We start from the raw sequence: 25512 nt of genomic DNA, 5'->3' as shown, positions 1-25512 counted from the left end.
GCTGTGGAGCTTGATGGGCTGTGGGCACCTGCTAGCTCTGCAGCTCTGAGCATCTCGCTGTGGCACTGAGATGAGCTGAGAATCCCCCTTGATGCCACTACAGTGAAACCTGCTGTGCCAGGACCAATGACTCAACCTCAACTTTCATTTCTGCTCCCATGGAATCAGCAACGCTTTTTTTCCCAAGGATGAAGGGTGTCAGTGTGTTCACTAAGCAGTACAGTCGATTTAATCCTATAGAAGTCCAAATAAAGTGTCCCAACACACCACAGGTATTTTGCACTGGCACAAGTCCACAGGCACATCTCAGCAGCTTCAGGGCCAGATGAAAGATCCCTGTCTCCTGCTGAATCACTCACAAACCCTGCATGACCAGCGGGCTTCAGGTGACATTGTGCTGTCCTTGGTCTCTGCTTTGCACAGGCAGCAGGGTTTCCAGCAGGATGTCCTCTCCTGTTTGCTTCTGGGGAGCAGTTTATTGACACTGCACCTGCCATGACCTGGAGAGAGCGCCCTGAGCTTGCTCTACATTTCTTGTGTGTTGGTCTCAGTTTTGTTTGCTTTGTGATTCTGGACCACATGACCCTTATCTAAACTTGATGATGCTTTTTGTAATCAGACACTCCTCATTAACTTTTCTTGCAGACAGGGAAATTGGGGCACAAGGTGGTGGTCAGATGGGTGTGTCTCAAGCTGTTGGAGAGGCTTAAGGCCCCAGAAGGCTGTCTCAACACAAAAGCACAGCTGTGCTCTCTTCCCTCCCCTGGTTTAGGGCTGTAAAAGTTTGCATCTGGTCCAACAGCAACCAAAGACATCCATGTACCAGCCAGCAAAAGCCTGTGGAGCAGAGCTGAGTCCCTCCCCTCTCCAGCTCCTCACTCCTTTCTAGGACCAAGTTCTGCAGTGAACAGCCCAAGCTGAAGGATTTGTTAGTTCCATGTAGCAAAACACAGTATCAAAGCTGGGAATAAGGCTCTTGGCACCTCCTGAGAGCCTTGGTCTGGGTCAAATTAGGTTGACAGTCAGGAAAAGTCTCCATCCATTTGCAAACACCTCGGACCACCATTCTTACTGCTGACATCTCTGACCTCTATTCTTGTCTATGTTCCCCAGGCTTTAACCCAAACTGGAACGAAGAGTTTACATTTGACATTGAGGTCCCTGCACTTGCCCTGGTCCGGTTTGTGGTGGAAGACTTTGACATGTCGACCAAGAATGACTTCATCGGGCAGTACACCCTTCCCTTCACCAGTCTGAAGCAAGGTAAGGCTCTGCTCCCTGCACCTCACAGCCAGAACCTTTGGGAAGCTCCAGCGTCCTGGAGGAGTGGTCTAGATCAATCACAGCTTGGGTCAGAATGGATTTTTTGGGCAGCTGTTAACACCGTCTCTGGGGAAGGGTCCCCCTTGTCACCAGAGGCCTTGGGAATGTTGTTACCCACACTCAGAGCTGTGCCCCTGGGACCTGCCTGTTCAGGATCTTGTGGGAAACTGGGAACAAAATGCTCTGAGACTGGGAGATGTTTGTGCAGGATCCTGGCAAACGTTAGCAAATACTTCTCCAACTGGACTAAAGGCCATTTTCCATCTGTGTCTCTGCTTCCAGGTTATCGCCACATCCATCTCCTGACCAAGAATGGAGACCCGTACTCCTCCTCCACCCTCTTTGTGTACATCAATATCCAGGACTCTGAGTGGCAGCCTGGCTCCTCTAGGCCACAGTGAGCCTCCTTACAGACCTGGAAGGAATTCAGTGTGTGAACTCTGCCAGGGTCAGTCCCCAGCACCTTCCCTGGAGCAGCACTCGGTGCTCCGTAGGACCCCTGATGTGAAACAGCCATCGACCTTCTCCCTGCTGCGTGCTGGAAACATCCTAATGCTGCTGTTGAAATTAATCCTTTTGTCCCTATTTGACCAATCCAGCTGTGGTTTTGGTTCACTTTATTTAGATTTTTTTTAATGTTGCTTTTAGCGAGAGGATAGGGACTCCTTTTTAGTGAAGTACAGCTCTTGGGTTGGGCTCAGTCAGGCATCTGGGCAAAGCACCCAACATCTGTGCAAGGAAAAGTCTCCCTCAGCACTGCAATCAGTGGCCAGGTGCCAGGTGACTTCTTGCAACTGCAGGTGTCAGCCATCTCTCAGCATATGAAGTCCTAAACAGGGCCACGATTCCCCTTCTTTCTGTTACAGATTAAAAAAGAAAGCTGCACTACAAAGGCCCGTGTTATGTAACCCGAGTTTCCTTTTGTGTTGTAATAAAAAATACATGAGCACTACTCTGCCTGTGTGCCTGGCTCTTGGCCAGGCCACTTTGCATTCAAAGCCTGCCTCTCATCCTGTGAAGGAGAAAGAAGCTGCTGAACAGCAGATTTCCCTCTGACCCAAAGTGAAACCCACTCAAAGCAACCTCAGAGGATGTGTTTTGCCAGAGACAGTGGAAACACGCTCAACTGACAGCAGGGCTTTTTTTTTTTCTTTTTTTTAAATACAGTAAAACTTTGTGTTTTTACAGAAAAATGTCATTTTTTAACCGAGAGGAAGTAGATGATGTAAGTGCTCGCAGGTCCCAGTTGCACTGTAGAGGTAACCCAGCACAAGAGTGTTTTGAAAACAACACAGTATTTATGGTGACAAGTGATTTGTCTTCAAGTAGAACTACAGAGTTAAGGGAATGTTATTGAAATAAAATAATATATATTTTGAAGTGCCAATTGTGTTACTAACAGTATGTTAGACTATTAAAAGTTTAAAAAAAAGTTCTGGAAGAGTTCAATTACTTGTTGCCATTTGCCTCTTTGTGCTACTTGAATGCAACATATGTGAATTTGGAGATTGACCTGCTTAATTTCTTAAGTTGTCAGGCTTTCTGGGGGTTTTAATCCTTGGTGGTGAAGATGAGGGGCTGATACCAAAGCTGTTATTGTCCTTTTAAACATATTCCAGTCAGCTTATTTTTTGAATCCACAATATCCTGGATTTAGTGATCTTAGGCCTACTTCAAAGCTGGGTTTCTTTTAGTCCTCCCTGGAGTTCGTTGTGCTGCAGTAAATGTTGCTGGACACATTGATTTTCCTCTTCACTACAATACCCTGTGATGTTGTAAACCATTGCCAGATTAAATGTGAATTAAACCCACACCTGAAAGGCTGATACTGCATTAACAACCAGCAGGTGGAAGAGCTCAGGAGTGGCCAGCGAGGCAGAGCACGGGGCCCTGCAGTGACGTGGGCTAGCCCAGCTCCCCTCTGGGATGGGGCACGTTGTTCGAGACACATTGGAAGGCCAAGGATGGAACATCCTTGAATCCCACCGAGGGACAGCCTGCATTTGGTCCCTGCCCCCAGTGTGCTCTCAGCATTTTGTTTTAGGGAGCCATGGGATGAAGAGCGTAGGTGAAGGTGGTCAGATTGTCTCAGCACCAGCTCTTGTGGGGCAAGTTAGAAAGAAAGTCTTCCTTGTGAGGGCAGACAGGCACTGGGAGAGGTTTCCCAGAGGAGTTGTGGATGCCCCATCACTGAAAATGTTCAAGGCCACTTTCGCTGGGGCTCTGAGCAGCCTGGGATAGAGGAAGGTGTCCCTGCCCGTGGAACCTGTGAACACATTATTTGCATTTTTGGGGTGGCAGGATTAGATTTCAGTTGGATTATTGAGCTAAAGCCCTCACCTGCCTGCTGTGGCCAGCACTAGAGAAGCAGGGAACCAGGATGCCAGGGTCAGGGTGGGCTTAGATTGATTGCACAGAGAGGCTGGGTTTTCCTCTGCCTGTTGTGCAATTAAATGAAGGTAGTAGGCAAGATCCATGGGAAGAGAAAACATCCCTCATCAGGTAGGAACAGTTGGGGGAAAGCTACTATAGCCAGGTGGGAGAGATGAGATGGAGATGGGATAGGGAGAGCATGATAACAATGCTGCAAGGTCTTCTCTCTCCCCTGAGGAAGGGACATGATCCCTGTTGTTATTAAGTGAGCTCATCTCTGAGCAGATTAAGAAGTGCTGGAGCCCCACAGGAGGGAAGAGCTCTGGGGAAAAGAGCAGCAGAAACAGAACATTGCCACTAACATCACAGCAAAAGGTGTGGAAGGGAGGAGGTGAGAGAGGATCTTTGCTTTAGAGATCAGAGGCAGGGAATAAAAGCAACTCTCCTATGAGGAGAGCAGCAGCACTTTCCATCAGGCCCAAATATCAGGCGGCTCCGTGGTCTGTGAAATCCCAGGCTGGTTTCTGAGTGCTGGCAGGAGCACTCCACTTGTGTTGGTGAGCCTGGTGGCCACAGGAATGAAAACAATTTGTAGCAAACTGGCCTAATCTCCCTAATCTGACTATATTTTTTCTGGTCTTCATTTGATTGTGTGAAGCTCGTTAGGCCCACAGGTAGGTGGCATTCCTGCATCTTACTGAGGAGCACAGGCAATTCATTAATTTGGGAGCTGTCAGGAGCACTCCTCAGTGGGGCAAGGCAAATCCTGCTGATACCAGCAGTGCCAACAGAGGTTGAAACATGGGTAATGTGCACTGATTGCATCTCATGTGAGCACAACAAACAGGAGCAATCACACAGGTAATTCAGCTGATTTGTGTCTCTGCTTGATGCTTAACTTAATCTGCACAGGGGATTTTAGTGGGTTTTGGGCTGGACCCTCAAGCAGAAATGGGATGAAGTGGTGGCATAATGGGGGTTATCTGATATTAGTACCAATTCTTAAACACAAAGTGCTATCCAGAAGACCCCATCACCTGGAGGTCCCTGCTGCAGCCCAGCCAGATGGTGACACTTCAGCACAATGATGTGGTCCTGGGTGTTGAGTGAGAGCTCTTCACCCCTCAACCACCAGCCTGGAGCTCCCCAGCTCCATCCCCACATCCCTGCAGCTGGGCTGGGCGGTCAGGCCAACTGCTGAATAGTCTGGTGCTGCTGCTCATTGGCAATGGGGGCTTCAGGAGCAGGATACATGGGGTGTCTGGGAACAAAGAACTTTTCAAAAAAAATTCCAAAATTCCATCGATGACCAGGTGTTTGCAGGATCTGTGGCCCTGCAGAGCTTTCATCTGCTGCCATCCTACCCCCACCACACTGATCAAGGACACTTCCAGGGCTGCTGCTGCTGCTGGATGTTTATTTGGAATCACTGACCAGGTTGGAAATGGAGTAAAGCTGCAAACCCACATTGTCGGAGTTTTTAAGGCGGTGTTTCTTCCTTTAGTTTACAGTTTTATCCCGTACTCACTGATTGCTCACACTTCCCTCTGCCCTCCCCATTCAGACTGATCCCATAGTGTGGAACCAGCACTCTCAGCCCCACGGACATCACAGGGATGGAGCCCTGATAAAACCATCAGTAGGCCACCCTCTGCCTCAGGTCATACCCAAAACCCTCCTGGCTTCCTCGAGCCTCTGGTCTGTGGGCAGATGGACTCTGACATTCACCTGGGTGTGGTCAGGGAGGCCAGGTGAGATTGTAGATGCTGTCTGAATGAGAAGAAAGTAGAGAGAGTCTTGACTGGCAGTCAAAAATCGATATTTGTGTCTAGCCTTTAGTGCCATCATCCTCTTGAAATAGATCAGCTAATAAATATGCTCATAGTAAGTGCTTTTTTTCCCCAAACCAGGTTCTCATGTGTTTTACCTGCCCTGGGCTATGCATGTTAATCTAGATCTCATTCTTGCTGTTCTTTGATGAGTAGTTTTTCTACAAGGTGAGAAGGGGCAGAGCTACCGTGTCACTCCACAGACTACCCCATTGGGCAGCTGGCTACTCCATTACCTCTTTCCTGACCTCAAGGGTCCCCCTCCATCCTCTTAGGGCTTCCCTCTCTTCTCCCCACCCAGAATTTACACAGCAGCTGCAAATGACCTTTGTCATGACTAATTTTAAACTTCTACAAATGAAGGAAGATCATGGCCTCGTGCACGTGGCAATTTGCAAAAGGGAGAGGAAAGATGAGGCTACAATGCTGTTGCATGGCACACACTTGTCTTCGTGGCTATCAGCAATAAAGTGTCAGGAAGAGGCAAAAACGTCCTGTCAAGCTGTTCCTGAAAAAGGTTTTGCCTCCTGGGGTTCTGGGTTTGCAGGGAGAAAGGAGCTATCTCCTGAACAGTGGCTGCTGGAATAACTGCGTTGGATTGGGGTGCTGGGTTTGGATCATTGAGCAAATGCCTGCACGTCTTCTGTGCAGCTCCTAAGGGAGCAGGGGTTGGTCCCAGAGTCATTGGATGCCCCCTGCAGTCTCAGAAGAGTCCAAATTGTTTCTTCTCGTTCTGCTGCTTCCATTTGGGCATCTGGTAGAACTCGTCCTTGGACTTCCCAAAGATGTCGTGGAAATCAGCATCGGAGAGATAGCACTGCAGTGAGGAGAGAGCAAGGACAGGTCAGCTTTGGCTTTTGCAGAGCCTGGACACCCCCATAGGCTGCATCCCCTCCCCACCGTGGCAGTGCTGACCTCTTACTCCAGGCCAACAGCTCCTGTTCAGCTCCCTGTCCTCGTGGTGGGAAGTGGAACATCCCAGCAACTGTTCCACATCCCACTTCCCAGGGAAATAAAAGCCCACCAGCCCAAAGAGATGCTCTGGTTTTGAGCAGTTAGCATGCTCTGGCTGGAATTTAGTCCCTGCTAATCATACTGTGGCCAGGATGATTTGTGGTCCACCAGGGAAGCTCTGCTGGCCAGAGTTTTGGGTGGTTCCTTAGGCAGTAATTCACAGTGAAAGCATCTCCCCCTTGCTCACTCCCCTCCCCTAAAATATTCACTGGAAATGTTCACTCCCATTGCTGGAAAGACATGGTTTACAGAAAGCAGGATCGTCAGGGATACTGAGAAAGGCCCTGTGGGAATGGGAGGTTGAGTTTTCTCCTGGCATTTTGGGTAGAAGAACTCATGTAGAGCCCAGCTGTGGATCATGACTCTGGCTGTGGGTGCTGGCCTTTGCCAGATTTGCTGAGCAAGACATTGATCAAACATGGATTACAGGGAGTAGAGGCAATCTAGCCTCTGTGCCTCCCATCAGCTTGCTTGGATTCAGCTGCAGACATTGCCAAAATCCTTGGGCTGACAGAAAATCTGGAATGTGTCCTTTCTTCTGAAATTGAAAATTGATGAAATGCAAGCTTTCTAACAATTAAAAAAAAATCCCTTCTGGGAGGAGTTTCAAATGAAAACATTACCTACAGCTCAAGCAAAATGCAAATTATGGCTTTGTTCTCAGCTGTGACACCTTGTCCCCCTGTCCCTGTGAGGACAGAGGTTGGGTGGCAGAGCAAAACAACATTACCAGATGAAAACACTTTTTAAAAATTACTACTTAATTTTTTTTTTCTGCCATAAAACCCCCATAATTACTTCAACTAGGCTAAAACCATCACAGGGTGTCCCTGTCCACGGCAGGGAGTTGGAACCAAATGATATTTAAAGTCCCTTCCAACCCAGCCCATTCTATGAATTTCCTCACATGAAGCTCCTGCTTTTGGTGACACCTGTGTGTCCTGACAGTGTCCCCTTGAGTCTGAGCAGGACTCAGTAGTCTAAAGTACACTTAGCCAGTTCCAGGTTAAGTTAGAAAGGCATTAAACCAGCAATGCTGCCACCTCTTTTTTAGTGGGATCCACGCCTTCTGGAAGTTCATCCACCGTCCTGTGCATCAGCACCTCTCGGGAGTAAATCTCTTCCCCGTTGGGCACCATGGCAGGGCTGCTGAGGCTGTTGCTGTTGTAGTTGCTGCTGTTGCTGTAGCTGTTGCTGTCACTGTGGCTGAAGTGAGATTTGTACTCTGAGGAGGCACTTGCTGTACCTGAACCAGCCAGATTGGAGGTGCTGAGGGTCCTCTTGTTCAGGCTGAGGTTGTTCAGGTCCTGACAAATGGAGGAAAACACATCAGGATGAGATGCTCTGGCAGAGCAAGTTGGGGATGATCCCAGGATCTTTCTGCTGGGGTTGTGGGGGACTACTTCTGGCACAGACTGTCTGTAGCTCCAAAGCAGCAAGGGGAAAGTCGCAACTAAAGCGTTAGTGCAGCGCCTCTGTAAATGCTACACCTTGGTGTTAGGACTGCTAAAAGCACACACTAATGAGAGCTCTTACAAAGAACTGAGGATACTTACAGCAGTCTCATTCTTCTCAAGATAACATCAGGGGAAGGCACATGTGGGATGACAGAAGGCGAGGTTAGATGTCTACCATGTCTAAAATGACTAAATTACCTGCACGCCCCTCCCTGATGAGCCATCTGTCCTCATCCAAACCTGCCACTTCCTTCCAGCCTTCATCCTGACCCTGCCCAGGGCAGAACTGACCCGTGTGACAATGGCATTTGGGACTGCTGGGACCTCATTTCCTTTGTGCTTTGGAGGATCCCCCACTGGGTTATGCCCTTCTTGATCGGGGACCCTTGCTTGAGATCTCAGGGGCTCCACCACTGCAAACTCTCACAAAACATTTAACTGCACCCTCTTTGAGCTGCACACACCTTGATGTGCTCTGCATTAAAGCAGCTGGGCAATGTCCTGCTCACAGATGCCTCTGAGGAGGACTGGAAAAGGCCCAGGAGGTCTGGGTGTATTTATGGGTAATTTATCACATCTCCCTCTGCTTCCTGCAGAGGAGCTCTGACCCTGGAAGCCTGAGGCTCTCATCCCTGCCCTGATCCTGGTGTCCCCTCCTTTGTGCAAACAGGCTGGGGGATGTGGTGGTGTTTGAACCCAGGTGTTTCCTACTTGCATGGCCAAGACACAACTCACCACTTTGATCTCGGATATGGCTGACACGTCTCCCAGGCTGTTCTTCATTTCCTCGTAGGACTTGCCATCCTAAAGGGAAAGAGAGAGCTGTGAGAGCCATGGGCTGCCTTTAGCCCACATTCCTGGTCTGTAATGGGCTCAAGAGATCATGAATTTTACAGACCAGTGATGGCCACTGAGGTGGCAGCTCCTGCAAACCTCAGCCCCTGGAATCAGGAGACTGCCAGAATTTGAGCTTTCACTTGAAAACAAAGAAAAAAAATGGACTTCAGCCTTTGTAGTTGTACAATAACAGGTGAAACCAGGAAACTTAAAGACTTTAGAGCAGATGGCAAATGAAGAGAAATAATATTTACTGCTCGGTTTAAATCTTTTATATTTTAGATGAATCTTGCAATGCCTGAAATAATATTTCTCTTTTCCCCTTTCCTGATTAATTTAGATAAAACAGATTTTTTCAAAGCCTCAAGTCCTGACTTCTTGTAATTAGGTGCCATGTATTACCAGATATCTCTTATTTCCTATTTTAAAAAAATGGAATATGCTAGATAAACTGGCAAAGCTCATGACTGTGTTTTCCTGAGCAGCCAGGAGATGTCAGTTCTTCACAGAATCATTCAACAAAGTTTCCCAACAAGCACAAGCAACGTAAACACATGGACTGCAGAGAAAACAGATTTAGACCCAAAACTGAGCAAAGAACACACACCAGATGTTTCTGGGATGTCAACAGTTTGGATGGCTTCTCTGTAGTTGCTGAAGCTGCCTACAGGGGATATTTTTAGAGGCACATATTTTATGAACTGTATCCTTGTTTTTCAGCAGTTTCTCGGAAAAAAAATAAAACAAACCCACAAGTTTTGACCTTTGTTCTAAGCATCAACGTATTTTTAAGGGTCATTGCGAGTTGCTGTCTTATCTCTCCAGATCCAGCTGTCAAGACAGGCTCTTCACCACCACACGGATTGGGAAGAAAGACAGTGCAAACCCAGATACAGGAAATAAAATATCTCTGCAAGAGTTTCCCTGCAGTGTGAAGTCCCAGGGAAAGAGGGGAGAAAGGAATTTTTCTTTCCCAGTCATCTTCTGGGGCAGGTTTCCACTTCCATACAGGGAGGAGCTGGTATTTGTAACTCTGCTTTTGAAGGCTGGTGTGCAGGAACCAAGGGTGACCTTGCTCAGAAGCTCCTGGGCTCTGATGGGTTTTCCACAAACCTGAACACGAGACCTGTCTGCTCACATCTTTCATTTCTCCACAGTTTGCCCTTAAAGCTGGGTCATAAATTTGCCTCTGTGGTTGCATTTTCAACAACGAACTTTTGTTGGTTTGGTTTGGGGTTTTTTTTATCCTTATGATGTGGGGTGTGTCTGTCTTCTCTCTGAACTTGATTTTACCACCTGTAGTCCCCACCTCTTTTTAGCTGAAATAGCAAACCTGATTTGGAGCCTAATATTTATAAAAATGTGAATATTTTGAGTTGAGGCACATTTATTTACATTTACAAAAGCCTCAGTTTGACCAAACAGATACATTTTGTTGGTGAAGGAGCAGAAGCTGCTCAGACAGCACCAGGAACTCATGTCCCTGCACACGACAGGAGGTTGGAACTGGATGATCTTTAAGGTGCCTTCCAACTCAAGCCATTCCATGGTTCTCTGAAGCTCAGGACATGTCCTAGCGAGGTTTGAGTCCATGCATCATATACTCACTGACAACAACACCCTCTAGGCACCACTGAGAACACGAGCGCACCACAGGGCTTTTCCAGCAACTTACACTCCATTTGTAGGGGTCCCAAGCGTTGAACCATCCTGTGAAGTTGAGGGGTTCATAGCCCTGCTTCACCAGGATGATGGGAGTGGCCAAGTCTCTCCCAGCCGGATGGGTCTTGAGATACTCCTTGGCCGAGGCAATCGCCTCGTTCCTCTCCTGTGCGTTGGAGGCTTTGCCAACCCAAAGGAAAATCTGCAAGGGGAGAAGGTGTTGAAGGTCAGTGAGCCTTTAGAACCTGTGAAGACGTGGCTGTTTGTTCTCCCCTGCCAATGGGAGCAGAGACAAGATCGGAAATGTGTTTTCCCAGTATTTCCCTGTGATTCTGAGCCCTGATTTACCCCCAGCCAAGGAAGATTTTGCTTTTGAGACAGGCATGGAGCATAAATATCTCAGGTATATCTTACACATTTCAAGGTAGATGGAACCAGTCATGGGCCGAGACTCAACTCAATAAACACCAACTAAAGCCACAACCTGTTTGAAAATATGTCTGGGGAGAAGGGGAGGAGGCTTTTGCTGACCTCTTCCCACGTGTCCAGCAGCATGACATCATCTTCATCCAGGTCCTCCTGGCAGAACCCGACCACCTCCGTCATGATGAACCGACCTGTCTGGTTGGAGCACTCGAAAAGGCGAGGCTGGTAGTGTGTGACCTGCTCCTGGAACCTGCCTCATGCATGGCAGGGGGGGAAAAAGCAAGAAAGGTGGAAATCTTTCCCTCCTGGCTTATTGCAGGGCCCTGAAGCTACATGTCATGGCCTTGAAGGAAGAGGTGGAACATGGCATAAAAGCCTGAAAGTCAGCAATATCAGGTTTCAGGGGATTCTCAGAGCATTTTAAGGATTTTTAAAGGTAATTTTTTCTGCATCCAAGGAGGACAAAAGCAGAATTCTTCTCTCATTGTGGCAACGAGCCTGATGTCAGGTGAAAGCCACACCAGATCACTTTTTTGCAAAGGAAACAATCACCTGCCCAGAGGGCTGGAGAAATCCATGTTGTTAAAAATCAGATTTAGTATCACGATTCTCCTGGGGCTGCTGATGACAATGGCTGGAAATGGAGCATGTGGTTCCTGCAGTTCTTAGGATGAGATATGGGATGAGTTTACTGGGGGAAAAGGAGAATGTAGCACACCCTTGTCTGCAGGCTTTGGACCTGTAGCTCCTCATTCACAAGAACTCCTGGCCCAAAAGCCAGGAAAGAAACATCTTGGTGTGGTTTCTGACCAAGGTTTTGGTGATATTCTGGCCTCGTGCTCCCTTTACAGAGGACACAGTAACAAAGTATTCACTTTCCTGCAAAGTTTTGATGCCTTGCTTAATGTCCCCTAGCCAGGCCCAGAGGAACAAGCAGGTCACTATTACCTCTTTTCACTGGCATAAGGTGCTTTGCCTCCCAGAGCTTCCCAGAACTCTGCAGGCTCCTGTCCTTCCAGAATGGTGTGCTTGTCACGCCTGGAAACAATGTCAGCCACCATTTTTGCCATCTCCCGCTCATCTCCGCTGCATCCCTGTGTTCAGGATAAAAGATTGAGGTGGAGTCAGGGCCAGACTGGCAGAACTTATCCATGGGGAAAAGCTGGTTTAGTGCTCTGGAGAGCTTTAGACCTGCTTGAATACTCTTGAGGTGATCACTCAGAATCCATTTCTAGTCCTTGAAGGAAAATTTAGTGCAGCCAACAGCACCTAGAGCAAAACTCACAGAATGACAGAATGATTTGGGGTAGGAGGGACTTTAAAGATCATCAGGAACACCTTCCACTCGAACAGGATGCTCCAAGCCATATCCAGCCTGGCTTTGAACACTTCCAGGGATGGGGCATCCACAACTTCTCTGCTTTGGTTTGATCTACCATCTCATCCTGACACACATGACTGAAACAAGAGAAATTAATTTGCTCTCATCCTGGCTGATTTCTTACAGCTGGAAAATGTGGGGTGGTTCGTTCACCTGAAAGCTGTGTGAACAACTACAACGTGGTGAGGTGAACCCCAGCATGGGTTACTGTTGTGGAGAGGGCTTTTGCTGCTGACCCTCCACAGACAGAGCCCTTTCCTGTGTGCACATTTGTCAACTGAATAATGAAGTTTGGAAAAGACCTCTATGATCATGAAGTCCAACTGCCAACCCAGCACCACTAAACCGTGTTAATCAAGTGCCACATCCACACGTGTTGAGGACTTCCAGGGATGGTGACTTCACCATTCCCCTGGGCATTCTGTTCGAATACTTGGTATCCCTCTCGGTTCAGAAATATTTCTTAATATCTAATATTAACCTCCCCTGCTGCAATTTGAGTCCATTTCTCCACTGAATTAATGGGCCACCTGCCCAAGGATTCACCTCCATGACCTAGTGGAGGCAGGAGACTCAAGCCCCACCTCAGCAATTCCGGATTCCTTTGGCTGCCTCCCCATGTCTCATTGCAGACTCACCTTCCCACACCACAGGTAGCAGACTTGGCTGGTGGTCAGCAGGAAGACATCATTGGAGTTGAGGGAGGAGGCTCGGGCTGGCACCTCTGTGGCCTTTGTGTTCACCTCATCGGTGCCCCTCACCTGGAAGAGGCGGATCGCTGGCTCGGGAGAGCTTTTCTGAGCCCGGCTCGTGCCACCCTGCAAGGAGAGAGAGAGGGAAGGGTGGTACTGGGAGGTGAGGAGGACACACAGATCCAGGGTGTGATTGATTTGAGGAAGGCTTGGGGCTTGCAGCCCTCCTCACTGTTGCAATGATGGACCATTGTTCTGCACTAAGCAGGCAAAGAAATCCAAACACCTGCTGATTCCAGGTCAGAATGAAACCCACATGGCACAACTCCCACATTTCTCCCTGATTACTGAGCCTTGACCAGTTCCCATCAAGATCCTCAAGATCAATGTGACCAGATTTTGGAGTCTGTAGGGGATTTGCCATGCAAACTGGGCAAGGCAGCTGGACCCTGCTTTCTACCTGTGCTCAGCTGAACATCTGCTGTGGAAACCATACAGAGGGACCAACACTGAGAGCTGAGGGCAATCCCCCTCTCCCACAGTCATTTGGAATTTCTCCACCACAGATGTCAGCAGTCAAGGCAGAAAGTGAAGTGGGTTGGTAGTTACGTGATGTAATTCAGGCAAGGACAATTCAAATCAGGTTTGTAGGATGTTCTGGAGGACCCTTTCTGGACAGCAGCATCTATGATTCACAGGATTACTTCCTTATTATAACTGCAAAATATTTCGGGATGGAGTTGGAATGAACATCACACATCACTGCTGGAGCTCAGGGGTGGACAACTGAGTTGGGTCAGTCCAGGACTGTGTTTACAGCAAGAGTGTTCAGACTGCTTGGGAAGTACTGGAAATGTCCCCTCTGCCAGGCCGTGCAGAGCTGGCAGGCTCCTTTCCTGAATATCAGCCCATTTTTACTGGACTATTTCCATTGCAGCTGCCAAGCCATCATTGGTGCTCCCACCTCCCAAAGCCACGTTACCTCGTAGATGACCAGCTTGCCCTTGAAGATGGCCAGGAAGTGCCTGGGCTCCTTGCCCATTGTCACTCGCACCTGCACGGCCTCATCCCCATATTTCTTGTCCAGCTCGATGGCATTGAGGGCACAGGCAGTGATTTCATCCACGGAGGCGTGGCGGCCCTGGGGGACAGGGAGGTGAAACATGCAGTGGGATGACAGCAAGGGTACAAACCTCTTCACAATCCAACATCTTGCCAATCCCAAAGTGTGTAGTGTTGTGAGATCAGAGTTAAAACTTCCTATCTTTAAATTTCACTGGCATTCTGGTTTTGTAGACTTTAAAGCCCCATTTTTGAAGCTTCTCTCTGCATGAAAATATACTTTAAAAAGGAAAGCAGAGATGTTCATATACCCTCAAAACTCCAGGAAGTGAGGCTTTAAGGGACAGTCTGACTCCAAAGTTTGACCTCAGCACTGTGAGCCCCATCATCCTTCACTCTTTCTGACTTCGTCAGTGCTCAATCCGATGCCATTTTGGGATCAGTGTCCATGCTGCCTACAAAGGACAGCTTGGGGTATTTGAAACTGATGGGCAAAGGGTATCTGAGTTCTTCTGGGTGCTTGGGTTGGGGTTTTTGTGTGCAATTACTTCTTTCAGCTTTAGGCTTGTACAGCAGGCACAGCACAGTACCCTCTGCTCTGCTTTGACTTACCTGCCACATATAGAGGACGTAGTGGGGTCTGCCTGACCTCAGGTAGGTGTACAGGACCAGGTAGCAGTCACCCCCGTAGAACTGCCCGTATGCCTTGGGATTCACTGGCTGCATTTGCAAGTCCTCAATCCTCCACACCTAGGGAACAAAACAGCTCGGTGAGCAGCAGTGGAGTCAAGGTGAGGACAGAGCACAGCCCTTTGGCTAACACACCACTGAAACTTCAGGTGTTCTCTCATGTCCTGTCACTGGTCACCAGAGGGAAGAGCTCAGTGCCTGCCCCTCGTGAGGAAGCTGTAAACTGCCATGAGGTGCATCCTCAGTCTCCCCCAAGCTGAACAAATCAAGTGAAGCTTGGAAACAGGCTGATTGCTGCACCCTCTGTCAGCCAAAGGAGCTGTCTCACCTCAATCTCCCCAGAGGCATCATCAAGCATCCTCTGCTCAGCTGCGAGCTCTGGTCTGGCATGGAGCTGGGTGGTGTCAAACTTCACCTGCTCCACCTTGGCTGTGTGTGTCAGCAGAATAAAAATAAGAACACAGTGAATGCACAAAAAGACACAAACCCTTCCCATCATCCTCACACACGACCATTATACAGCCCAGGTTTGCAAGAAGCCACTCCTGCCCCCAGTAAACCAGTGTTGATTTTGGGAAATGCAAGAGCTCACACATTTCAGTGTTGACCTCTTACAGGTGGGAATTGGCCATACAGCATGTTCCAGTGATGGCTGGCTGGTAAAAATATTCGTAGCCTCCTGACTGGAAATTCTTGATTGTTCTCCAAATCTATAAACATTTCCCTCCTTTTAAAATGTTGGTTTCAGAAATAAAATGCCTACATTTCTCCAGCTCATGACAAAGAGAGTATTGATGGACAGCACAGAGAAAAACAGAGATGGAGAGAAAAGAGGGAACTTGCAAGGGAAAGAGATTTGTGGCTCTCAGGCTATTATTGATGGAGATGTTCAGCATCTCTGTCACCTCCCCATCATTCATCAACAAGTTCTCTCTCTTTGGAATTGTTTAGTCTTCGGGGTTAATGCATTGCAATATTCCCTTCAGCAGCGTGATAAATACACCATTTACACCCGGTGCAAATACAGCATCGTTCCACTGACACCAGGAGGGGATCGGATGGATGCCAGTGTAAATTAAAGCAGAAATCCTTATCAGGCTCAGCATTAGCCCTTTATAAAGGAAATTTGGAAGTTCTGCAAGTGGGAATCTTACATACAATTGTTCAGAGGGGAGTGACTCTCTGCCAACATTCACATTTAAGATTAAGTGGCAATTTCGTTCATATAAGAAAATTCAGCAGAGCTGAATGTTACTGAGATCACAAACCCTTTCCATCTACTGAAGGAGATGGAAAATACAAGGCACTAGGAGAATGTGTATTAGACTTCAAGATCCTGAAGGCAGGAGACAGCTGATGTGAATGATGTTCCCTCAGCTATTGCTCAGCACAGGTAGGAAAGACAAACCCAGGACCAACGTGCTCACCAATTTTGCCAGTAGTGTAGACCTTGCCCAGCCCTTGTGTTTCATTCTTTTCTGTCCACCTCTGGAAGAGCTGTTTGAACATGGCTGACTCTGCTCCATCATTGATCACCTCGACGTTGGTGGATGAAGGATAGCCTTTGGCCTGGATAAAGCCCTGGTGGGGTTCAGAAAGGTCATTAGTGGGGACACAGTGAGCTTTTTACAGATATAAGAGGGAGGGTGTCAACCTGAACCAGCCCCAAGGGTGAACATCCCTCACTGAATACAGGGCAGGATTCACCCAAGACTTGCATTCAGACTAATCAGAGGTGACAGCAGACTCTTGCAGTAGTATCCATGTTTATTTCTGTCTTTAGGGGACTGAACCCTACCCCTACCCCTTTTCTCCAAACTTTTTGTCCCTCTCTAAGCCAGGAAGACTGTCCTGCCTGTAGCCTGGTAGCGAGCATGGGAGTGAAGGGGTGGAGACAGCTAAGCACCCAGAGCATGAAGTCTGTTCTGAAGGGATTAAACTCTCACAAATCTTTTTTCTTCTTTTTTTTTTCCCCAAACCCATATCATTTCTTTGCAATAGTGCTACTACTGAGTTAAAAGATTACTTCAACAGAGGTGCTTGATACAATATGAGTGTGAAGAACATATTCTGCCTTCTGCCACAATGCCAAAATCCTTGCTCAGTTTTGGGAACCGCTCTTGTGTTTATCTCAGCAGGCTCCAGGATGACCCGAGGTGCAGTGCTGGCAGCAGTGGTTCGGGGAAGGAGCCTGATTGTGGCTTTCTGAGCATCCAGCTTCAGCTGTAAAAGCTGCAACCACACACTGCCCCCAAGGAAAAGCAGAGCAGATGGTCCTCCCATCCCTCCCACCTGCCACACTGAAAGAAAGACATATCTTTTGTTCTACATGTGTAGCTCAGGGCCAGAATTGGCAGAGCTGATTGCCTACTAAAACGAGCCTGAGTCAAGCTCTTGAAAGGAGCAGAGAGGACAGTGAGATAAGTTTTAAGGCAGAGTTTTTTTAAGCTTTTATTCTCTGAGACAATAGCTGCAATCCTATTGAAGCTGGGTGTCTCCAGGTAGGACCTTACTGAAGGTGAAACCACTGAAATTTATTATCTCCTAGTTAGATCGCATGGAAGATGAGGCCATTTATGGTCCTTCCATAAGTAAATGGCTAATTAGAAGTTATGTTACCCCACAGTCTTCACTTCAGCATGCCAACTTGTAAAAAAATACCAAATGCCTTACTTGCTTGGGCTCCCTTGAGGCTAATTTTTCTGAGAGGAAGAGATGAGGAATGCTCTGACAGAAAATAACACATGGATGTCAGAGCCCCTTTCATATCTGTTTACCCACCTTTTGACCATGAATTTGCCTAATCCCATCTTGACCCTGCTGATCCTCTCTAACTCCACCATCCCTTGAACCAACAGATTCCAGAAGTTCACTATTTACCACGCAGAAAAGTATTTCCTTTTATACTTTATTTTCTCTAACCATTTTTTTCTTAGTTTTAGTGGCAGGTCTTAGTCCTAGCACAATTTGATGACTAACAAATTTGTGTTTATGTCATCATGCCTCCCCTAGACATTTAACTTCTCTCTCTGTTATTACACAGGCCAGCTCCCCAAGACCTACACTTAATTGTAATTAGTGGTCAGATCTAGATCAGCACATATCAGCCACCCACGACATTGTTTGCACTGTATTACAACTCACCACAGCTCGAGTGAATGCTGCTTTTTTCTCTTCTGGGCTGGAGGCTTTTCCTCTCCAGACATAAATTTTGAAGCCACCTTGGTCTAAAATGTAGCAGTCCTGAGGTTAAACCGAAAAAACAGGAAAGAGAAAAAACCATATGTGAAAAGCTCTGTGCAGGAGAAGCTCATCATTTGTAGCCTGATCAGGTTGGATCCTTCTTGAAGACTTAGGTTAGATGTATATCTAGCTCACTTCTCTGCCTTGCAGAGCTTTAACCCTGGTGCAACCATTATCAGAAGTAACAGAGGATGAATTTATCATGGTTCATAAATAGAGTACAGCTACCACCAACCCCACAGGGCAGGGGTCCACAGGTGTGGGCACATCTTGCCCAGGCTGCAGATTTATAATTGTAATTAGTTAAAATATGTGTTTTTCTTAGGCATTGCCCAAAACTGGCTATTACCACCTCAAAGAAGAAGTTCTCAAACCAAAACCACCACCACCTCTAAAAGGGACCAGGAGAAGTGTATGCTGAAATATCACCCCCAGCCTGCTGCTGGTGGTGCTCATTTACACCCAAATCTGCTACTAAAGGAGCAGGAAAGGTCCAAGTTAGACGTGAATAATCTGCCTTCATTTAGATCCCTGATCTGGAGCTGAAAGTGTTGCACTGCTGTGAACGCAGCAGGACCCGAACCCGAAGGGGATGAGGTGTGTGCTGAGCCCATCCCCACTGCAGAGAGCTGGTGCTCCAAACACGCTGTGGGACCAAAGGCTGCTCCTTTTTCAAACTGAACTATGAAAGGAAAAACAAAGGCTTCATATGTCTGCAAAGGGAGGCTGAGGTTTTAACAAGGCTGACATCAGGATGAAAAGGGGAGCGGGAGGCTTGCGGCACAATGGTGCTTTGGAATAGGCTGGTCTGCACTGCAGAGAATTAAGGATGAGCAATTCTCTGCCAAATTTTAGTCAGAGGAAAAGCTTCTGTTTTCTGAAAAACTCTGCACACAGGGTCTGTCATGGAAATCTCCTTCCAGGGTGGGTCACTGAGACCAGCCACTTGATACAGCAGGAAAACAAATCTCCCTGGCTTTGTGAGCAGGGTATTTATTTGCTCCGGAGTCAGCAGAGGGAAGGCTATCCCTGAACATCAGGTATTAAGAAGCCTTCATTCCATCTGGAATTTATTCCTGGTATGCAGCTCTCCCTCACTGTGATTGCCAAGCTAACATAATCCTTGGCTGAGAGCATCAATTTGCCATCTCTTCTTGGAACAGCTTCAACACACCACCTACCTCCGGCTGCTGAGATTGTAGCAGGGCTAAGCTGTCCTAACCTAACAGCAGGGCTAAGTTGTCCTAGTGATGGAAGGCCCAATAATTTCCAGAAAACAGGTGCTCAGCTGAAAACAAAGTGAGCCACAGCCTCCCTTTCTCGCTGGAAAGGCCACTCTGGCTTTCTCTCACCTCGTGCTGGAGCAGATCCTGCGTCAGGGGCCGGGTGGCCATCTCCTGCACCACCAGGTCATTATCCTTCTCATAGACACTGCAAGACAGAGCCACCGAGCTGAGTTAGACCCCACAGAGCCCTCTGTGAGAAGGGATGGGGTTTGGAGCACAGCCCAGCACTTACTGGTAGAGCCGGACATTCGCTTTCTGCAGCTCGTCTGCTTTGGTGTCGGGGATGCTGTCGCGGAGCTCCCCGCACCTCTCGCCCAGCACCATCCTCATGATCTGCATCAGGTCTGGGGAGTCCCTCTCGTTGTCAATGATGCCAATCTGGGCACGGCCGCCCCTCTCGCTGTCCCTGATGCTCCGAGCCAGAGCAAGACCCTGCACAAGGACCCGCAGGGGTAAGTCCTGACACACACCACAAATTCAGCGAGCCCCGGATCCCAAGCAATGACTGAGAACCAACAGCCCAAGCCAGGTTATCACAGCTCTCTGAAGCTCCTAGTGTCCTCCAAATTTAGCTATTAAAGAAGCAGATATGTCTGTAATGCCTGGTTATTAACTAACTCATAGGAAAATATTGCTGATTGTAGCCGCTGCTGATGCGGCTCCCGCAGGGCACAGGCGTGTGGGAGCCACAACAGGCGCTGCCTGAGTGTGACTGTACACAAGCAGGTCCAGTGGTCTCGTGGGATGGTCTGGGGGAGAGATGCACACATGCTGAGGCCAATGAGGCAGGATGCTGCAGAGCTGCAGGACTCCGGCTGCCCCGCAGTGACATTTTACACTTAAATGTTTCAAGTGTTCAAAAAACATGGATGTCTTCTGTGAAAGAAGCAGCGTGAAATGTCAAGCAGCTAATTAGGCTGAAATCTCCATTTTCCATTGAATTTTTTTTTGTTCCATGACTCTTACTGCATTAGCTTTGAAAGATTCCTCTCTTTATTAGATGTAGGGAATGACCAGCTTGAGGCCTGAGATGAACCCAGCAGCCATGAACCTGCTCCCCCTCCTGTGCTGAGGATTGCTTTATATCTTCTTCAGTATCCACAGGATCTTCACTGTGCCCCAAAAATGGCATTCCCTGTGGAGATTCCCCCTCTCCCAGTTCATCAAGGGACACCACGCACAAAGCAGACCCACCTGTCTTTTAATATTAAAATGACCACCAGCTCGGCCACCAGCTTTGCTGATGACCCACTGCCATTTCCTGCTTCATTATATCTCGGTGTCTTGGTTCCTCTATCAGTAAAATAAGGATAATGATCCCTTTGCAAAGTGCCTCAAGAGCTATAGATCTGACCTATCAGCACCTGGGTAATGCACTCCTGCTTGTCTCATACTGACCAAGCCGGAATTTCCTGTTGATTCTGTAAACAAAAAATTAAAATTAATCTACCCTGGGGTGGTTACTGCAGCTAACCCTGCTGGAGCTGCTGACTTTCTAACCCTATGCCGTGCAAACTACAGGGCACAGAGGGATAGAGATGAGCTCCAGAGGGAGCTGGATGACTTTCTGGGGCTGGAACTAGTGATGTGCCCTTGGCTGCCTGTGAAACCCAGCCTGAGGCCTGAAATGCAGCAAAGCACTTCCATAGGCCTCTAGAACCAACAGATGGGCAAATATAAAATTTATCATTATTTACCTTGCTCATATCCATGTTGTTGCTCTTAAGATTTTCGCTGTGAAAACACTGTGAGTTTTTTCTTTATTATTTTTTTTCCCTAAGCATCAAAAAATGCCACCTTAAACCAAGTGACTTTCACCTGTACTCACCCTGGATTTCTCAGCAATGCTGCAGCTGGGTCCATTCCACTGGATCAGCACTTTACCAAGGTCCAGCAAGAAAACATCTCCCTTATTGAAGCTGTCCCAGGAGAGCGCTACCTGCCACAGGGAAATGAGAGAGTTTGGCAAAGTGGGCAGGACAAGGAGAGCTGCCATGTCACAGCCATGGCAAACCTGTCCCTGGGGATGTAAGAACAGTTTTGCAGTGAGTGCTCATTCTGCTGGCACTTGGCTCTTCACTGAGCACAGTGGCTTCTCTCTTGGTAACACCAAACCCTCAAGTGAGGACTTGAAAACTGTCCTGAAACAGAAGTTCTTGTGCAGAAATGAGATACCCACCAGGCAAATCTGCTCAAAAATGAGTGTAGGAGGAAAGGGAAGCAGAAATGGTCCATAAGAAGAGCAGGGTCTTCTTCTTACCTCTGTGGCTGACACATGCTTCTTGCCCTTGACGTGAAGAAGACGCTTGATGTTGTACATGTTGGTCTCCACATGCTTAAATCCTGAAGCCACTCCACCCTTCTTGTAGCTGTTGTGTAGCAGAGAATAGAGTTAGAGCTGGTTAGAAAATACCTTCCCCTCTATCCTCTGAGAACATCCCAAGCTTTTGGCAACATCTGAAAAATCTAAAGGAAAAATAACCTCAAAGTCCTAAAATTGCAGTGGCAAATGCTGTGTTGCCTCACTGCTGTTCAGGGCCCTTATCATGGTGTCTGTCTGCCTCTTATGGGTGTTGTGTTGCTGCTGTGCACACAATTACAGAATCTTAAAATCATTTGGGTTGGACAAGACTTTAAAGGTCATCGATTCCAAGCATTAAACATCCTGGGAGAAATTGAACAGGCAGGTCAGGGATGGCAATGGAAACAAAACACAACCAAACTGAAAATCCCATTAACCATGGCAGTGGCATCCCAAAATTGAAATATCCATAAGCATTCAATTAAAATATGAAACAGACTTGGCAGAAAACAAACCTTCGGCTAAAATTTAGTTTTCTTCAAAATAGTTCTTCTATTACAGGTAGCTTAGACACGAAACTGTCGCCAGAAGCAGAACAAAACTGTGAACAGGTACAGAACACTGTCTCTCAGATTTTACCTCCCAATTTTTTTCTTCCATCCTTGAACACCACACTTTACAGTAGCCACAGTCAGCACTATTATCACATCATGCCACAAGGCCATCCCCTCTCTTGTGGCAACTTTGCACAGTCACATCACGAGAGGACACAACCCCAAAGGAAGTCCCAGAGCTCTTTCAATGTTTTTTGGGCAAGTCTAATCCACTCTTACATATCCTAGACCATTTTAGAAAACAGATCCATTGTTCACACTGCAGTAATAATTTACACAATGCAATTGCCATTTAGGGGAAAAAAGGGACAATTGTTGATTATAGTTTTTGCCATGTGGATAATAGATGTATTTTATTGTAGCTGGAAAGGTACTGGCTACTGTGGTCAGAAATGTGATTCACAGCACTTTAGACTTGTTTGGCCTGGTGTAAAACATCCACAGAAGGATGCTCTGGTGATTAGTCCACCTGCCAAGGTGTGGAAAGAGCTCGCTTTAATTTCTCATTCTGCCTCATACTTCCTGACTGACCACAGGGATGTGGTTTAGACCCAGAAGAATTCTAATTCATGCTGATTTCAGAGGCAGATAGGTTTCTAAATAGACTGGTTTCGAGAGTCTGATTTTCAGTCCTTCATTGTCCCTTACTTTAAGATGAGGCTAAAAGCACTTTTCTGTCTCAGAAGTCCTGAGGAGATTCATGAGAGGTTGTTGAGATGCACAAGACAGAGATACCCAGCCAGACTGGGATGGAGGATATTGACCCGGGATGGGTTTTCATCTGAGTTTCCTTCAGCTGTTTGAAACCAAGGCACTCAGGCTGTTTATTGCCAATGAAGATCTTCCTTGGAGGACAGTGGTTGGAGTCCTTCCAGAAACCCCAGAGCGAGCAAACACCCTGGGATTGGACTCAATATATCAACATATCATATATTCAACAGTATCTTTTAAATGATAGAAATTCAAACTTTCCTTCCACTTCCTTCCCAGTATGAGCCAAATCAGCACTTCACTTCAGGGTGGATATTAGTCTGAAGTGCTCTGAATGGGCACTTGAAAGTCTGTGGAGGAGAGGAACGAAGACCCTGGGGTGAACAAAAGGGAGGTTAAGATGCAATTACTGCAAATATCGGGGAAAATGACCAGTGGAAGAGAATGCCACGGCTACAAACTCAATGGTATAAATAATTCCTTCAAAATGGGAATTCTTTGCTCTGAATTTTAACCAATCTCAGTGCTGATCTATACTTTTCACATTTTTGAGCTATGGATGGCTCTGAGACATAGAGAAGCAGGGGGAACCCCAGGGGCCACGACCACCTGCGGGTCATTTTGAGCTACTCACATAATCCCGTTGCGGAAATAGCTCTGGAAGGTCTCGGACTCGTGTCCCTGCACCTCCCGGTGCTGCACGGGGCTGCCCCCAAGCGCTGTGTCCAGCTGGGTGACGTACATGGCCGCGGCCCCTTGCTCATCCTGGGAGGAATCCTTGCCAATCCAGTAGTGCAGATCCACAGCGGAGCCGCGGGAGGTCCTTTTGGTCTGGAAGAGGTGGGAAGGACAAGTCAGGATGAAGACAAAGCCCATTTTTGTGTTTCGAAATCAAGTGACCACAGAGTCCTTCCCCAGTTCTGCCTTTCTCCTGAGCACGGGGAGAGAGGACAGAGCCTCAGGTACTCCCTGGGAGCTCGGCCTGGAGCTCTCTTTATTCAGCAGAGCATTTATGGATTCTATAAACTGAACTGAAGGATGTTTCTGACTGATATTCTTTTATAACTCCTGTTATCAAGGAAAACTGAGCTCCTGTGCAATTACAAAAATTAATGTGTTCATCTTGTCCTGCTCTTGTAGATTTTGTTATTAAGACTTAAAGCAGATTCTTCTCGCTTATCACCTTTTGAAATGCAATGCACACTGCTATTTATTTGCCTGCAGATGCTACCCTTTCTTTCCTGTTGTCTTTCTCACACCACATGACAGAGCAGCACAAACTGCCTCGGAATTCCTGCTGACTTGCAAAACAGACATAACTCCAAATGAAGCTGAGCCAGTGTGTGCATGCTGGGATTCATCTCATTACAAAAAAACCCAGCAGCCTAGAAAAAGTAGGCGAGCAGGCTGAGAAGAAGGTGTGCTTAGTGTTATTTGAGTTGTGCCACTTATTTTTCAGCACCCACTGTGTTAAATCCCATCGTGGACACCTGGGAAAGGTAATAAAGGCTCATTTTATAAGGTGGATTTGACACTAAGTTCTGTTTATTTGCTTTGTGCAGTGATACCACAGCGAAACACAGCAGAAGGAGTTGAATAAAATACAGCTCTGTTCCTCAGGCACAGATAATTAATTTGTGGCAAAATTGCTCAATTTAATGCATTGCTATTGAAGATGATCAAAGTCCCATTGTGCCACAGACAATCTTTGTTTGGGGAGACTCCTGTGAAGAAGCAGAATGCAAAGAGGAGTGGTTTTACCATCCCGTCTTCCAGGAAAAGGAGAGTGGTGGGCTGATTAAGGGCTCTTCTGCCTGGAGAAGTTGTTGCAACAGAAGCTGAGCCTGTGAGCCTCAAAATCCATATTTACACTCTCAGCTCCCTGCAAGGAGTATTCTAAGCATATGTTCGTGGGCCTGTAACTCAGGCTTCCAGCACTCAGAAGGTACCTTAAAGGCACGTGTGTGGGGAATTTGAGCAGAAGACTCATCCTCTGGTGCTATCCCAGCCTGCTTTCCCATCCTGGTACATGGCAGGTGTGCACGTGGTCCCTGTGGGGCAGTGGAGGCATTGCTGCCTCCCCACTGGCAGAGATGTTTGCAGGAGGCACACTCAGACCAGGAAGTGGGAAACGCTGCTGGTTTCCACCATATGGATGGGTTTTGGTACAATGGGACCTGGGTTGCTCTATGCAGACGAAGAGATTTGGAAGGGATTTTAGGAGGTGAGTGCAACACATCATCCTCCTGCCAATATCTGAGAACACGAGGCAGTTTGCACAGAGCTGAGCTGGTTCTCAGCAGTCCCTCGTGCTTCTGGCCAGCCCAGGTTCAGCTGGTTGCAGGTAGATCTGGATCAAATCTGGGTGGGGCTGATGGAGAGTCCTTACGGGGACGTGAGATGGGCTGCAGAGCCTCTGCTGCTGACGTGACACACGACATGGAACATCCTCATATCCCATATCACCTGCTAAAAATGAGACCCTCCAGCTGGTCACATCCCACATCCCCCAAGGACTCCCATAAACCATTTAAATGTGGGCCTTGACTGAGTTTTCCAGGAATGTACTGGTGATTTTGCCATGCCTGGGCATGACTCAGTTGATTGGAA

General features: G+C 47.5%; 2 protein-coding genes across 4 annotated transcripts in view; one reads left to right on the top strand and one right to left on the bottom strand.

Annotated features, from left to right (window-relative positions):
* PLCD1 (phospholipase C delta 1) overlaps positions 1-2772 on the top strand; it is a 50917-nt gene extending 48145 nt beyond the window's left edge. For both annotated transcript variants that reach the window (XM_039548308.1, XM_010394817.4), the window contains exons 14-15: positions 1114-1263; positions 1606-2772. In XM_039548308.1, coding sequence (XP_039404242.1) covers positions 1114-1263; positions 1606-1724 — 269 coding nt within the window. In that variant the 3' untranslated portion in view covers positions 1725-2772. The remainder of the gene's footprint in view (positions 1-1113; positions 1264-1605) is intronic.
* A 2321-nt stretch (positions 2773-5093) lies between these two features.
* VILL (villin like) overlaps positions 5094-25512 on the bottom strand; it is a 33561-nt gene continuing 13142 nt past the window's right edge. The window contains exons 4-21 of one of the 2 annotated variants that reach the window (XM_010394815.4): positions 23537-23733; positions 21536-21644; positions 21104-21214; positions 19508-19707; positions 19342-19420; positions 17891-17989; positions 16174-16327; positions 15075-15175; positions 14669-14806; positions 13977-14135; positions 12941-13120; positions 11870-12015; positions 11027-11171; positions 10509-10697; positions 8732-8800; positions 8096-8107; positions 7583-7846; positions 5094-6342 (exon numbers count right to left, since the gene is read on the bottom strand). In XM_010394815.4, coding sequence (XP_010393117.3) covers positions 6229-6342; positions 7583-7846; positions 8096-8107; positions 8732-8800; positions 10509-10697; positions 11027-11171; positions 11870-12015; positions 12941-13120; positions 13977-14135; positions 14669-14806; positions 15075-15175; positions 16174-16327; positions 17891-17989; positions 19342-19420; positions 19508-19707; positions 21104-21214; positions 21536-21644; positions 23537-23733 — 2466 coding nt within the window. In that variant the 3' untranslated portion in view covers positions 5094-6228. The remainder of the gene's footprint in view (positions 6343-7582; positions 7847-8095; positions 8108-8731; positions 8801-10508; positions 10698-11026; positions 11172-11869; positions 12016-12940; positions 13121-13976; positions 14136-14668; positions 14807-15074; positions 15176-16173; positions 16328-17890; positions 17990-19341; positions 19421-19507; positions 19708-21103; positions 21215-21535; positions 21645-23536; positions 23734-25512) is intronic. The other variant, XM_010394816.4, reaches the window with a different exon arrangement.

Source organism: Corvus cornix, chromosome 2 (assembly GCF_000738735.6).
Source record: "Corvus cornix cornix isolate S_Up_H32 chromosome 2, ASM73873v5, whole genome shotgun sequence".
In the NCBI taxonomy this organism is placed as follows: Eukaryota; Metazoa; Chordata; class Aves; order Passeriformes; family Corvidae; genus Corvus; species Corvus cornix.
This window is presented reverse-complemented; position numbering and strand designations above follow the sequence as displayed.